This window comes from Schistosoma mansoni, assembly GCF_000237925.1.
Source record: "Schistosoma mansoni, WGS project CABG00000000 data, supercontig 0113, strain Puerto Rico, whole genome shotgun sequence".
Taxonomy (NCBI): domain Eukaryota; kingdom Metazoa; phylum Platyhelminthes; class Trematoda; order Strigeidida; family Schistosomatidae; genus Schistosoma; species Schistosoma mansoni.
Window position 1 is genome coordinate 287,950 of NW_017386033.1, and position 16,182 is coordinate 304,131.

The following is a 16,182-nucleotide window of genomic DNA, read 5'->3' on the forward strand; positions in this document are numbered from 1 at the left end:
AAATGGTGTTCAAGTTCATTAACAGTGAGTTAGTCTATGTAAGTTGTTTATAGGAAGCACAGCCAATTACTAAAAGGGTAACCTAGTGTCTGGAGAAATACTTTTCGACCTTGAGTATTTGGGTGATATTGTCTAACTATGAGATGATATCAAAGACGTCCGACCGACACTTATTCTGTTAACAGTCAATGTCTTTAGACATGACACGTCCTATAGGCACTTTTACGAGATTGGTAGAAACCTGTCCATGTTCTCACTCTTAATGGTGAGTTGTTAGATGCAAGAGAAAATTTTGTGCATCTGGATAGCTGTGTAAGTAGTGATGACGACGGATCAGATGATATCAACCTATGCACAATAAAAGTAAGAGCGGCTCACCACTGCATGAGCCATCATTTTCGTGACATTATTCTGGCTGTAAAAGGTCTTATTTAGGACAAATTAGTGAGAGCATTTCTGATCTCAGAGCTGAGAATGTTGGAAGACTCTTTGTGTTCAATCACTTTTGTTTCCGAAGCACCTCCGACATTCAATGGCATAAATATGTTTATAATGCCGAGGTTCGGTAAAATGTGTTTGGGTAATGTGGCGACAGTTCCCTTTATCTCAACATCTCAGAACCCTGAGTTAGATCATACAGACATAGGCTGCGACGTAGCCCCAGCCACAGTTTAAGAGGTGATCTGATATATCCTCTCATTTTTTTCTATCAGACTAGAACAACTCAGAGGACATAGCGAGTTAGTAGGAAAGCCAAGAACGAACAAAATACTCGTGGCATACACGCTCTCACTCGAAGTCATCAATCCTAAGAACTTGTTACCCGAAGCAATGGTTTCCGAACTTACGATTAACTCATTCGAGATAGGACTAGACACTCACAGAAGCATGCTAGAAAAGGAATAACACATGCAGGGGGCCTTCTATTCTTAGTAAGAAAATCCGAACTCCTGACCTTGAAAACCATGGCGGTCGAACTAGTTCCCGACGCTCCGTTAGTTTAGATAATTTGTTTTGATATTGTAGATGGTATTTTGGAGAAATAAGCAGGGAAAAAGCTAATGAGATTCTAATTGACCAGCCTGTTGGAACATTTTTGATACGTGACAGCACCACAAAGTCAGGTTACGTGCTGGCGATAAAGTATGTCTATTTTTATGTGCTAATAATCAGAGAGGCGAACGAAGTTAAACGTTACTTACTTACATGGGCACCTCAGCTGAAAAAGTTCAAGTTTGGCGACACTCTTTACTCTTCGCTGGATGAGTTGGTTAGACTTCATACTTCACACTCTTCCAGTACTCGTATGAGGCAGCCAGCCCAGAAGGCTACTTATGCTGCTTTATATTCATTTCAAGCACAGGTTATCCATTCCTTTTTCTCGTTATTTTCTAGGAAGAGGGAGATTTGTCTTTTCAGAGGGGAGATTTGTTAACGTTTATAAGACAAAAGCGGGAGTGGATTCTATGTAAATCAGGCGATAACCGTATCGGTTGGGTTCCTTCAAATTACTTAACTCCGGTGAGTAATGTAGTTTCCTTGAACTAATGACACATATCTCCTGTATTTTTGCTACAAGCAATCTGTGATTCAGAAATGGTTAGGATGACATGATGATACCTCTCATCCCAAATCTCAGTGTTTTGCTGACCACTGTTTTGAAATTTCCTATCTCGTGACAACCTAAGTCAGCAAGTCCTAGAAACTAACTAAACGTCCATGTATTTGATTTTCGATCTAGTATTTCATCCAGGGGGTTGTCTGATTGTTCGGTTGGTGTACATGAGCCTCTGACAGGGAAGTCCTACTCACTGCCTTCTCGTGGCAGGGGTGTTGTTTACAAAATTGGGAGGACAAAAAGCGAATGTCCGGCGCTTTAACCGGGTTAGTTGACATGGAAGGTCCATCTGGGGGAGTTGGAAAACCCTGATTCCAAATCAATGGTGCACATGGGCTCCAATATCCTGAAGGAACAAATGGCGTATGAATCAATCGTTGGTCACCGGCTACCATGGGACTGCATCTCCTCACGATGTTCCACTGCCTTATGGATCAGACCTTTAGGTCAAAGGCTCCGGGTGTGGTCCCCCAAGAAAACCACCTTCAGTTTGAGCACCTGGACAGTATCACAACCCTGACACAAATCGAATGAGATTTGTATGGCGCATATATATCTGATGCCCCTTTGTACCAATATTTATGTGTTTAAATAAAAGTAATAAAATAAATAAATAAATAGAAGATAACAGTCAAGTTGTTGGAACTCAGTTATTTTGACCACCAAGCCAGCTTTCCGCTTGTGAGAACCAGTTTTACGACACAACCCTAGATCACTTAGGCTTTACTGTGCTGTAACTGGCTATCACATCTGTAATAACGTCTCTGTTACGTTAACGGTGGGACTATAATTTACGGACGACCTTCGAGTGACACTCAACTGACCTCGAGAGTGTTCACGTAATAACTAGGAACAAATGAGGGCTATAAACCAGTGTGTGATTAGGATTACGATTTACAGTTGATGGTTAGGGTTAGGAATTAGATTCAGGGTTTTCATCACGAACTGGTATCAGCTATAATGCGTGAATTTCGCTCCAAAAATTCGAGACCTGTTATCTTTTACCCGATTCGTTTGTCCATAAATTATAGTCTCGTCACGTTAACATACAGACTCGGTTTGTTTTAAAAAAAGAGACTATTATTCATGGACAAACCAGCGAAATTAAGGATAGTAAGTATTGGATTTTAGCTCACGATCCACTCATCCACATAGTTAAATGGCATTTTGAGATTATAGCTGATGTGAGTTCGTGATAAAAACCCTTACTTTGATTCCCAATCTTAAATTCTAACTGTAAATCGTAATCCTAATTCCTCATATCGATTTGTAGCCCTCTTCTAACTTTGGTAAATAGGTGAGTTGTCTCAATATCACTAGCATCGCTCAAGTCACCTATAAATTGTATTCCCATCACAATATCTTTCATATTATTTACTGACGTATCCATGATATTCCTATTTTTTTAGTTTACACCTGAAATTGTTGCTAGATTAAAGGGTCTTGGTGACCAACTTGGTTTAACCTATTGTCATATGCTGAAATCTGTTCAGTTACCAGCCACTGGGAAGGTTGTAAGGGCTAGAAATCCCAGCATTTTCGCGACAAATCATTTGAAAGTGGAGGTTAGTTCTTTTTTTAGATGTTTCAAACGTTATGTTTAAACCACCTCGCGATATCGTATTCTGTAGATTAAATAATACGGGAACCCGAAGAGCTGCTTTTTGAGTCTGCTGTTGGGGATGACTTTAGGTTGCTGGTATTCCTTCCTACGTTTCTTCAAAGTATCGCTTATGTGTATCAAAATAAAATAGCCAATACAATCTTTACTCTTTATTGACCAAGGTGCCTGGTGCTATAAGCACATCTTAGGTACCACCTACTGTGAAGTAGAAATAGATTAGTAATGACTGTATGTAACTTAACCAAAGCGTAACATTAGTTTTTGAGATGGCGGAGAAGATTTGTAGCTCAGGTGAATGATTTTGATGGAGTTTTGTTCTCTGAGCTGGATGGTTTGGTCGTGGAGCTTTCATCGTCTTTCTGAACGACGTCATTAGCACAAACTTCGGGTAGAAGTGAAGTGTTCGAATTTCTCCACATGTAGTTCACAGCTTGTCCTGTGTACCTCAATGTTTATTGGTTCTTGTTGACCTTAAATCTGTCATTGTTTACTTCTCTGTTTTGGTTGTATCTCCCATGAGTCTGATTTTTGTTCCTATGTTTCTGCATAGTTTCTCGATTGGTTGATAAATTGGATTGATTTCAATATGCTTGTTTATTGCTGATTGACCTGAGTGCCAAGCCTCTAAAAATTCTCTGGTGTTTTTGGAATTACCTCTATCCAAAATCTCCACATTTTTTCCGGTCGAATGTGTGTCCGCAGTTGTCCACGTGCATTAATATAAGTGAAGACATGTCATGGTGTTTAACTGCTAATTGATTTTCATCCAGGCGAAGATGAAGAGGGTGTCCGCTTTGTCCGACCAAACCACTCAGCTCAGAGAACAAAAGCGTGGCATTAGCCCATAAAACCATTGGCTATTATACTAGGTCGTGTAAGTATTTCCAGACTTGCAAGTTGAAATTCCTTAGGTAATCTTAATCTATGGTTATAGAATTTGAGTGATGTCGGTCAAATTTGGTTTAAATCCCAATTTATATTCCTCACAACCATGGTTCATTTCCTCTCTGTGACGTTTCTGATGTTGTCGTTTTCGGAAATTTAATCTCCATCCTTAGCTTATACCCCATTTATTTTACTACTCATTCAGTCCAATTCATCCACTTCATCTTGTTAATTTTCTTGCTTTGTGCTTTTGTATAACGTAACAATCTATATCTGTGTGCATTTATCCGAGATTCTACGTAACTAACATCAACAGAAAGCCTGAGAAATATGACGTTTTAACATATATATTCTATAGGTAATTTATTTGTATGTTACTGAACTCTAATCAGATTGATCAGAATTTGCCTGGTGTTAGTTTAGGTGATTTCCGATTAAGAAATTCCGTTTGCTTGTCCTGGCTGAAAATTCTCTGTAGTCATGAACTCTCTAAAGAAATCACAAGCAAGTCATTTCTAAACTTTGTTAAGTCCGATATAATGGTGAAGCCTACCATTTTGGCTTTACTCCACTGGAGAATGAACGACCTACAAAATTAGTTTTATCCGATCATTCGTGACATGAAACCACGTTATTTTTGTGAATGTCTTTGTATACAAGCCTGTAGTTTTTTTTGGTAAAAAACCCTATTCCTCTAGCTAATGGTCTCATTTTAATTTGTAATCATTCACAGTCATATATCATTAATCCGGTCTCATGATCAACCATCACTCGTTCACACCGTACTACTTTATACCTGTTGGCCACATTTTATTTGTTTTAACAACTACAGGCCGGGTTCACCAACTCGTAAATTCCTAGTCCATAACCTCACTAGCTTTTCTGTTCGCCGCAATTAATAAAATATATTTAACTTATACCGCGTTCCGTCCTACTTTATGGCAGTGAAAAAAGGCTGGTAAAAGTAGAGGATATCCGTAGGCTACTAGTATTCGATCATAGGTGTCTTCGAAGCATTGCTCGTATATCCTGGGACCACCAAGTAAGTAATGCAGTTGTTAGGAAACGGGTACTAGGTAAGTATGGCAAATCGATTGATGAAGTAGTGAAACTTCATCAGTTGAGATGGCTGGGACACGTGTTACGTATGCCCAACCACCGACTGCCCCGATGTGCAATGTTTTATGTTGTAGGAGTAGGTTGGAAGAAAGCTAGGGGCGGCCAGACCTAAACGTGGCAAAAATCCATGAAGTGGCTGACAGTTGGACTGAGCCATGCTGGTAGGTGTAGACTACCTGGTTGGGATTCGCGAGATGATTACAACCGATAGTTAGAGACCTTGAATGACATGGCTCAAGATCGTTTGCAATGGCTCAGGTGCATCCATTCTTTGTGTTCTCCCAAATTCTAATGTTCCTTTCTTTTTTCTCTTTCCAAATTTACTTCACTAGACTATACTCCTTCAATAACATCTTCAAACCCTAATCTTTTCGACTATTGCTTATACTATTACTTCTTCTACCACTATGGGATTTGAATCGACAACTGCATCTCCGTGATAATGTGGTATGGCAACTCGAACTGATGTACGTACGTACGAAGTTCTACGTTGTGACTGACTGAACTTATACCGCGTGCTTTTGTGTTTCATTCCTCAGTTACAATTACAAATGTTATATTAACCTTTGAATCTTTTTTGAAGAATGTGGGCTTGTACAACCTAGTTTATTCGTTTTTTCGGGTAGTTACCCACAACATTTTAAGATTTAAACTATTTCGTACGTTAGTATATTTAATGATAACGTTGATTTGCAATTACTATTCACATTATGCCTTGCAGTGCGATGACGAAGTTCAAATCAGGAAACTACTTCCTGATGGATTCTGTGAGGTCTGGCGAGAACGTGATCAAGTTGGCGGCTTAGTACCAATTAATTTCCTTAAGATTGAATGTAATTAATAAATATTAATCATATGTCGACTGTGATTCAATGATGAGGTTGTGATTTAATTTCGTAACATCCAATTATACTTTTCTGAAACTTCTCTATTTTTCAGTTGTACTTAATCCTGTGTGTATATGTTTGTTTTCTTTTGTAACAATAGACTGTTTGAAATGGTAGACAAATATTTTTATATGGGTATGTTTACAAGAAGGTCAGTGCATGCATTCAAAACCTATTCTTATTGGTCCTAGTGTCAAGACAAGTTTTCATCATTATTTGTCTTCTCTTGACTTGAATTACAACAGATTTCAAGTACTAAATTATCCAAATCCCTAAACATGTGTTATGATATTACAGTGATTTACAGAGTTATTTTGGATTTAAGTTGTATTGAATTTGACGATATCTCAGTAAGGCTTGCGAAACAACGCAAATTAGTGATTGAAGATGCAAAAGAAATCTAACCTCTACTTGGTTGCCGTTTTCTAAAGGTGTGCAAGACCTAACAAATATACCACTGTTGGCGAAATCGTCCAGTTAGCCATAAGCGAGGTTAATAATCTGTAGTGAAAACCCATAAGTAAATTGTATATTTTCCCTTTTAACACAAATTACAACTATGTAAAATTTCTAAGACAAGTATATTGCTTTGAGTTTCAGTATTAAAAAACGGTCGAGGGGAGCAGAAAAATATATAGACACAAAAAAAAACAAATAAGTAAAATACGGGCCGATGGTTAACAAACGACTAAAGGGTTTTAAGATATTCGTGGCTGACTGGATAATAAAGAGTACTTCTTCCCCATTGCAATCGATTTTGAGCCATTCCACTTCTGACAAATGACGTGTTCGTTACTAATTTCAATAAACGTATATGCTGTTTCTGTCGATCGTTAGACGTGTTTGTTCGATTACCTTTTGTCGCTATAACATAAAAGTTGTGTTGTATACTCTTTCTGTTGCAGTATTATGTCTGGCATTTCACGAGTCGGCAAACTATTACTACCACGTACTGCTTTATTGTTATGCGATATCCAAGAAAAATTTCGTCCAACTATTAGTCATTTTGATGCAATTGTCGAAACGTCTAGTCGGATGTTAACAGCTGCTCGTATGCTAGGAATGCGCATTTTAGTCACTGAAATGTACCCTAAAGGTGTGTTTTGGGAAGAAGAATATTCTAGCATATTTTTAAATTGTGGTTCATATTCTTGTAAGATATTTTGTAAAAAGAACCCGTTAACTGTAACACCTCGATCTATTCGTATTTGAGGAATTTCTTAGTTCTGTATTGCGAAGTTCAGTGTTTTAAGTTTGCACGGAACTAATGTATAGTGACATGGTTACATAGATTCCTGTTTTTGGTCATATTCTGAGAATTATCCTGTTTTAGGACAATGGTCGACATAATCTTCGTATAGTCTTCTTGTATAAACCTGGTGGTATTGTTGTGGGTTTATCAACGAAGTGTTAAGTTGAAAATCTGTCTTAGTAATGTTATAATTCAAGATAAAAGTTGTATCTGGTTAATTAATTATCATTTATCATTGCTGTTTCAAAACTGCATAACCTGAAGTCTATTAAGCATGTATTACATATGTTGATAAAAAGCATCTTAAATGGGAGTATGATGATTGTGTTGTCGTTGCATCTAAACTAAGTCCCCGCGATGATTAATAAAGTTTATACCTTTTTATTTGACTTAGTATAAACATTCAGAATAACTAGATAGTTGAGCTACGATGATTGTTTCAAACGTTCACAAAAAAAATGAAACCATACATGTAAGGAAGTTTTACATAAATAAACCATTTAAAAATCTAAGTTGAAAATGTCAACCAAAAGACAAAAGCAGTATTAGCGTATAAGTTCAAGTTGTCAAATTCTACAGGCGGAGGAATAAACTAAACAAAAACTTAACAGATGACAAGAATAACACTAATAGTATATAGTTCAGATAAAAATGGGTTTTTTTTATGGACGTATTTCCCTTTATCATCTTAAAGAGAGCAAGAACAGTACGAATTCATTTTATTTCGTTTGGTTCTCATCAGCTGCTTACAACGTGTGATATTTACAAGTAGTTTGATCACACATCAGTACTCTATACCAAGGGTGTAAATAAATTTAATACACTAAACAAAATATTGTAAATATATATCTCATGTGGAAGAAAATTTCACAAAGTTGATAGTAATGGCATTCAAAGGTATGAAAACAAATGGTTACGTAATTAGTAAATTCTGATAACAATTAAGAATAAAATGAATCAAGTCCAGTTAGTTAGAATGAAATTACTAGTTGACAAGATAGTTGAAATAAAACGATGAAATAATGTGGACAATTGTAAGAAATATATAAATTCGTTGGAAAGAGATCCCTTCGTGTTTTAATTGTAAGAGAGTTGGACAAAATTTTATGGTGTAATGCAAGAGTATTTACCACCAAGACAAGGAAAGATTAATAGTTGACCCCTTTTGAACATCAATCAGATTCCTGATGCCTGATAGCGGTGGCTTTAGCATGCTTCAGAAAACTGGGGTTTGGCTGTTTATTGCTCACTTTAAGTGGTTTCAAAGTGTCGACCCGATATCCTGTGTCCGAAAGATCTTTGGTAATTGCGCTGTTTAAAATAGTTCTTTCTCTTGTTCATAGACGTTTTTGGAACACTTTCAAATAATTTAAGATCTACCCTCCTTTCATTTTGGCCATGATGAAGTCGGTGTGAGCAAGGAGTCAACAAATATTAATTAACAATGGAAGAGTATAAAAAACGGATGCTACCTAGACTGTAAAACTAATCTTAGATAATATCGATTGGGATTTAAAGCTATCAATCTCAACTATTTCTTATATTTCAGTCAAAAATATTATGCATTCGTCACATGCTTTGGACAAAGAGTTAGATACAATTTATTGACTTCTTAATCTAACCTGTTTGAATTTTCTAGGGTTACAATTACTTAAGGTAATATACTTGTTATGCTTTGCACTGGGATGTAAAGGTCTAGAGATAACACTAATAAGTAGACGTAGATAATGCGAATATTATTGACCATGTAAACTTATACAACGACAAATCATTTTACTTTTAGGTGAAAAAGACTAGTTTTTATGACAGGACTTTTATGGTTCTATAAAAGTCTACATATAGGCAAAGACAACTCGCAAATAACTGTTTACAGGACCTTAAAAATTAGGTAATAAAATATTATATTGAAAATAATAGCTAAAATTATGTTTTTCCAACGATAGTGCTTTTCAGTGCATTCTTTACGAAGTTTCACATGAAATTTAGTATTAAAGTACTTTGAAAATCTTTTTATTATTCAGGCCTAGGTCCTACTGTTAAAGAGTTAGGAGATTTAAATGGTATCCCCATCATTTCAAAGAGATCATTTACTATGCTAACAGATGAAGTGGCCAATATTTTGGAGCTGCGAAAACAAATTGATTCTGTATTATTATGTGGTATTGAAACACATGTTTGTGTTCAGTCAACTGCATTAGATTTAATTGAACGTGGGATACAAGTTCATTGTATTGTAGATGCTGTGTCTTCACGAAATATGGTTGACAGGTAACTAATCTGTTTATGTCGTTACATAATTGTACAAGATTTTTTACACTTATGTGACCGGTAATTATCTTATACATTCGACCGTAATTAAGTTTATGTAATAAACGATCTAATGTGGTGTGGGCTACTTATATCTACACAAGTAGTATATAACGGTGGTTGGGCATTGAATGTATTTCAGTAGAAGATCGATAACGAAAGAACAGAAACGAAACGCAATTGGTATGAAAATGCATGAACAATAATCGGAGACTATGGACTGATATTTGCAGAAGGAATGGTCAAGATTGAGACAATTGATTGATAGTTTGCAAATTAACAATTTACTGTATGGTTGTCAGATTTTAGTGAGATATTCTGCTCAAATACATTTGGTTGACCTCACTTGTGTTCTTGTTCACTACATAAAGCTGAATAGATACCAAAATTTTATAAGAACCAACAATTTGGAAAAAGATCACTAATGAAGCTTCTTGTTAATTATAGAGCCTAGTAGTTCTAAATATCACGTAAAATCAATTACTATGATAAATGAAACCATTGACTCTTTGAAGAATCCATGCTTTTGTTGTTAGACTATCTCAGTCTGATATCAGCTGGATAATCATTGAAAATCAGGAAGTATTATCCTGTTGTCTCGCTCTATTCTGAGACTTCAGCCATATAGACCCTCCCTTTCAGTCAGGGTGAAACTCAAGATTTTGAGTTTTCAGTTTGACTACTCTAGCTTTAAGTAATAATTCAGAGTTCAGTGAATATGTAAGGGAGGATATCCTCATTCAGTCGTTGTTGAGTTACTATCATTTCACTGATGATTTGATTGGTTTTTTATTTTGACTTACATTGGTCACAGTAGTCCTATTTATTCACATTTTCATCTGAGGTTTTGGTCTAGTTAAGGCAAGAATCTCTTAACAAGAACTTGGAATTAATTTGAGCTAAATCACTTCCAGTGTTTTTGATGACTATTAAAATCTAAAATGTTACTAACTCATTAAAATACCATAGGATTAATTTAAACCATAATTTAAAGACTTAATCAGCTACTTTTATTTTTATAAAATCGTTTAATATTCAAGTAACTAGAGAGTAGAATTTCTCCATACACTCTTATCCTACAGTCCAGTGGCTAGAAGTCAGGTTCTGCAACTACTAAACCGTCTCACTACGTGCTAAGTATACTTCTCATTTCATCATACCAGCCCAAACTTTTGAATATAAACTTACGAGATTAGATTGCCTGATGGATGCGCTGAGCCAGTCAAATATATGCCAAATAGTCAGTGAAAGATGCTGACAAACACACACTATTGGTCAAGATTAGGGTTGACTTTCTGATGAAGTAGAAATACGCTACTGGTTGAAAAATTGGTTTTTATTCTGAGGGATGTTTATTTATGTTTATGAATTAGTTCGTGGATGTACTTCCGATTCAGTTGGTCTACAGAAATCTTCCTACTTACTCTTCGTTTTCTTAATCAAGTAGTTGGTTTGAGAACTCATATATGAAGCATACTTAACATTAGTAGACTCGACGAACCGCAAAATGTAGCCCTACGGTATTCTAATATCTAGTCTAATATTTAAACTATATTCTATCTTGCTGCTTAAATATAATGATACGACCAAATCAAATTCACTGAAAATCTATTTTAGTTTCTCGTATTCTCATACTTTGCATATATGTATTGTAGAATGTTTGGATTTCAACGAATGAGTCAATCAGGTGTCTATTTGACTACATGTGAATCAGCTCTATTAACCATACTCTGTGGTTCTGATCATCCTCAATTTCGTGATATTCAAAAGATTATTTTAAAGCCTAGTCCAGATAGTGGTCTATTAACTGGATTCAATACACTAAAAATTAGTTAAATACTTAAACTTTATCTGTTTTTCATACAACTTTATACAGTTTTATTTTAATCACAATACTGTAATAAGAGTATGCTATTTTATTCTATATTTCTTTTCTATGTTCAAGTATGAATTTTAATGATCTTTGTTAAAACTCGGATACATACTTCAGCTACTGAATAAAATTTTAATTTTACTAGCTGGTAATATTTTTACCTAAAATAAATCAAGCTATTTATTTTGCCTTGTTTTTTATATGTAACCAGAGTTTAAGCTGCAAACTGGTCTTTGTATTTGCTAACATTCATCAGTCAGTCAGCTACAACGTAGGACCAGGCACACATATGCATCGGTCCAAGTTGCCATACCTCGTTAGCGCAACAAGATGAACACCGGAATCATAGAAATAGTTAATTTAGTGGTGGTAGTATATAAAAGAAAGGTTGTATATAAGGATATAGTATAGGAAGGAAGAACGTTATGAAGCAATTTTAATCTTAAGGTTTAAGGGAAGATAAAGAGTGTATACACCTACGCCACTGTGATCGATCCTGAGCCATGTCACCTAGAGTCTCCAACCATTGGTTACGCTAGTCACGCGGACACCAACCAGGTAGTCTGCATCTGCCAACATGGCTCAGACCAGAAGTTAGTGACTTCAAGCACTGATGCCACGGTTTGGTTTGGCCGCCCCTAACTCTCTTCCAACCATCTCCTACACTAGTCAGCATAGCGCGTCGTGGTAATCGGTGTTCAGGCATACGTAACACGTGGCCTAACCATCTCAGTCAATGAAGATTCATGATCTCATCAACTGATTTACCATCATTTCCTAATACCCTGCGTCTAACCTCACTATTACTTACCTGGTGATCCCAGCAGATGCGAGCAATATTTTTAAGACATCTGTGGTCAAATACTAGTAACTTACGGGTATCTTACATCATCAGTAAATCACATCTATATCATTGAATAAACAGACTAATTTATAAAACTTCATTTAGAATGAATAGTGAGTATAACCTAATTTAACGAAAATTGATTTTATAACTTACTGAAGCAGCATAAATATTTCCCTGATAAACCATTTCTACAATATCCTTGTTATATTAAATCTTGACTATCCTTTTGAATGTGATCATTTTACAGTGTGGTTATATAAAAAAAACTCAATAAAGGCGAAATAAAAATTTGCTATAAAATTTTGTAAAACTGGAACGGTTGCATCAGTTCTCCATTTATAAACAAATATTTATGTATGTGATGCGAGCGTACACTGAGCCAATAGTTCACCATTCCAACTTAAAATGGTGGTGAACAAGACTGATTTCTATCCTCTTTCTTCTCTATCTGCTTGAATAAAAAATCACACTGAATTATATAATATAATGGAAATCAATTGAATGAAAATCCTCTTGAACTAATATGTAAGATTGATTTATTCTCAATACTCTGCATTTAGATGCTTTACATACACAAAAATATGTGAACTATAGATCTCAGAATTGTTGATAGTATTCCGTCCATTTTGCCATAATTAAGAAGTTTCGAAATTACCACAATAAAGAATGTTGATACACATTATATATATATATATATATATATATATAGAGAGAGAGAGAGAGAGAGACTATTTTTGCATTTAGGTATAATTTTCGAGGAAGACCTACGAAACTCTGGAATTACTGTCTTAACATCGGTATATTTTAAGACACGTGACACTCAGTTGTTAAAACTTTGTGTTCCTAAAACGTAAATTAATGCAGTTTGTTCAAGAGTTTGGAATATCAAAGCCAAGGTGGTAAAACTAACAGTGAAATACGTACATACCGAACATTAATAAACAATACAAAATAAAGTTAATGGGAAACAGTCATGGCCACAAATAGAGCACCATTTCGTGTTTGATATTAACGTATTATGTTACAGTCGTAATGAATCAATATTTCTAGTTTTACAAGCAACTGTCTTTTGTTTACACTAATTCATCGCTACGTCTAACCAAATTCGAAATCCAAATACAATTAAACGGTTGTTTAGCTCATAGTTGCTTTGTGACCCCGTTTATATTTTATAATTTGGATTATCTTCCTGAAGAAGATCGGATCAAACTGTCTAACGAAACATTTGAATTATTGGATTTCAGTTATGGTTTTCGTAAAAAGTTTCATTTTTACTGTTCACCATATCGTGCTAAACTATTTCGAAACTATTCTCCCAAAACTGGAAGAATTTTCTATTAAATTAGTTATTAATTTATTAATCTGTCACCATTCTATTCAGACTAAAGCTAGTCTATAACGACAAGGATTTACTAGTGATATAATCATGAACAGTACAGAAAATGTGAATCTTTTTGAATAGTCTTTTAGAGACACTTATACCATTACCGAAGATTTCATAGAACTTCTGAATATCCTGGTTTACTCCCTTACTAATTTTATTTCTGTATGATACAAATATAACGAACCAGCCTTGTAACGAATGGTTAAACTATCGAATAGATGTGATTGGCTGACATCTCATCATGGTCCTTTTCTGATTGGACAACAGATCTGACCAATAAACGACGAAAAGGGTGTGAGGACGTTTCAAACCGGTACAGATTATTCCCATTTATATTTATCATAAATGGAGGAAATATACGACATTGATGAAAGTTGTTTATTTACCGCCATTACTACTACTTCACACGATATCACTCAATCACAAAAAAATAATGATGACCTTATCTTGTTCCCAGGTATTAAATGCGAAACCTCTTACGATAGAAAGAAAAATGATCTACTATGGAGATTTACAACACCGTTATCATCATCTTCATCATCATTAATAACAACAACATCTCATTCATTAACATGTTTAAATCGTCATCAGTTTTCAAATGCCCATTCAAGAAATGTAACCAAACATCACGTTCAGCATCATCATCAACGAAATGCTCGTCTAAGTATAAATGCTAGAGAAAGACGACGAATGCATGATTTGAATGATGCATTAGATGATTTACGCAGTGTTATCCCGTATGCACACAGTCCATCTGTAAGAAAATTGTCAAAAATCGCTACATTGTTATTAGCGAAAAACTACATTCTAATGCAAGCGAATGCGATTGATGAACTATACAAATTAATCATACGTCTTAACTCACAAATACAACAGGCAGACTCTTTATTATTAAATGATGATTACAAAAGCGTCACTTTTAAACCCATCAAGTCGGAATCGTTGGATCCTACTCACATTGATAGCAACTGTAATATTTCAAGTAATGTTATATATACAACTCCTGTCAATCCGATATCGTTCCCATCTCAACTACCTCCATGTTCAATGTCCAGTTCATCAGAAACCAATAAGTAAAACGAAGCGTCTATCACTAAACTACTACATTTTTGAATAATAATAATAACTTAGAGATCTTCAGAGTTCAAGTACGATGTGGTTGATCATTTTCACTATTGATTTCACTAAACAATTTGAATGGATTTCCTTATACCATTTGTGAAAGTGTTTATTTGGGTATTAATTGACGTCTATTTCAATTGATATACGTTATTTAACCTTGAACTATAATTCGAAATCTTTTCAGATGCTTCATTAGTTAGTTTTCTTCTGATCAATTTAGAATTTTGTCATTATCATGACTGTTTTACATTCCTCTGTAACATGGCTCCGATGGGAGCCGTTTACATATACTGCTAATCAATTATAATCGAATCACATACACATTCTAGAAATATTTTCTTATGTCAGTAAAAGTCTTTCGTTATCTATATATACAATACTCACTGGCAGTTGCTTTGTGTATACTAATAAATAAATATAATATACACAGGGTAAATCAAAACAAAAGTGAATTATGAGTTTTTATTTGAATACGACTTGTAATTTATTTTTTTCTGTTCAATGAAATGAAATCATTTATTTATGATTTTCTGTAATATTTATTAGTGATATCTCTGGTGATGTTGAACATTGGTGAACTAATCATAGATAGTTGGGTAATACAGTAGGTCAGTTGATGTTTTGTAAATCTGTATCGACAAACTACAATGTGAGCTAAACATATCCACTTAAAAATCATAATATCTTAAAGGGAATCAAGTTCGAAGTTTGAGCTTAAAACCCAGGAAAACATCATAATATTCTATTGAATCAACTAGAACAAGTATATTTTTATGAGATAAAAACATTCACTGACTAACGATCCCCGAGTGAAAGCCATCAAAGTGATCACAATCGTGAGGTTACTTTCCCCCACTCATTGCTTCTATGCTGATGGGGGTATTGTTTAGAATGAATAAGACGACAAATACTTATTCCTAGCTCTAAAATATTGTTGACAGATATCGCGAATCCATCTAATGAGATTGGAAAAACTTTGCTCCAAAAGTGGTAAACATGAACATCAGGATCCTAAAAAAGATAAGTGGCGAATGAACCTATTTCGGTCACCGACCACCATGAGACTAGATTTTTCGATAGTGCTCCACTGTTTTGTGAATTAGGGCTTTAATCGAAGACTTGAAGAATGGTCACCTATAAAAAGCACCTCCCCGAATTTGAGCGCCAAAGTAGACTCCTAACGCACAAAAAATATTATTTGTACAGAACATACTATTTTCAGGGCTTACATGCACCGAATTTCACGTATATTAAGCAAAAAGAA

General features: G+C 35.1%; 3 protein-coding genes across 3 annotated transcripts; all 3 read left to right on the forward strand.

The window, feature by feature from the left end:
- Positions 1-958: 958 nt before the first annotated feature.
- Positions 959-6,326, forward strand: Smp_000640 (adapter molecule crk, putative). The gene is made up of 6 exons (XM_018790390.1): positions 959-994; positions 1,027-1,143; positions 1,174-1,363; positions 1,396-1,521; positions 3,028-3,183; positions 5,968-6,326. The coding sequence occupies exons 1-6, from the start codon at positions 966-968 to the stop codon at positions 6,085-6,087; spliced, it is 738 nt and encodes a 245-aa protein (XP_018646302.1). The 5' UTR covers positions 959-965; the 3' UTR covers positions 6,088-6,326.
- Positions 6,327-7,037: 711 nt separating this feature from the next.
- Smp_000630 (isochorismatase family protein, putative) lies at positions 7,038-11,744 on the forward strand. The gene is made up of 3 exons (XM_018790391.1): positions 7,038-7,229; positions 9,407-9,653; positions 11,348-11,744. The coding sequence occupies exons 1-3, from the start codon at positions 7,043-7,045 to the stop codon at positions 11,526-11,528; spliced, it is 615 nt and encodes a 204-aa protein (XP_018646303.1). The 5' UTR covers positions 7,038-7,042; the 3' UTR covers positions 11,529-11,744.
- A 2,397-nt stretch (positions 11,745-14,141) lies between these two features.
- Positions 14,142-14,873, forward strand: Smp_000620 (hypothetical protein; the record flags this gene model as incomplete). The annotated part of the gene is made up of 1 exon (XM_018790392.1): positions 14,142-14,873. The coding sequence occupies one exon, from the start codon at positions 14,142-14,144 to the stop codon at positions 14,871-14,873; it is 732 nt and encodes a 243-aa protein (XP_018646304.1).
- Positions 14,874-16,182: the final 1,309 nt, after the last annotated feature.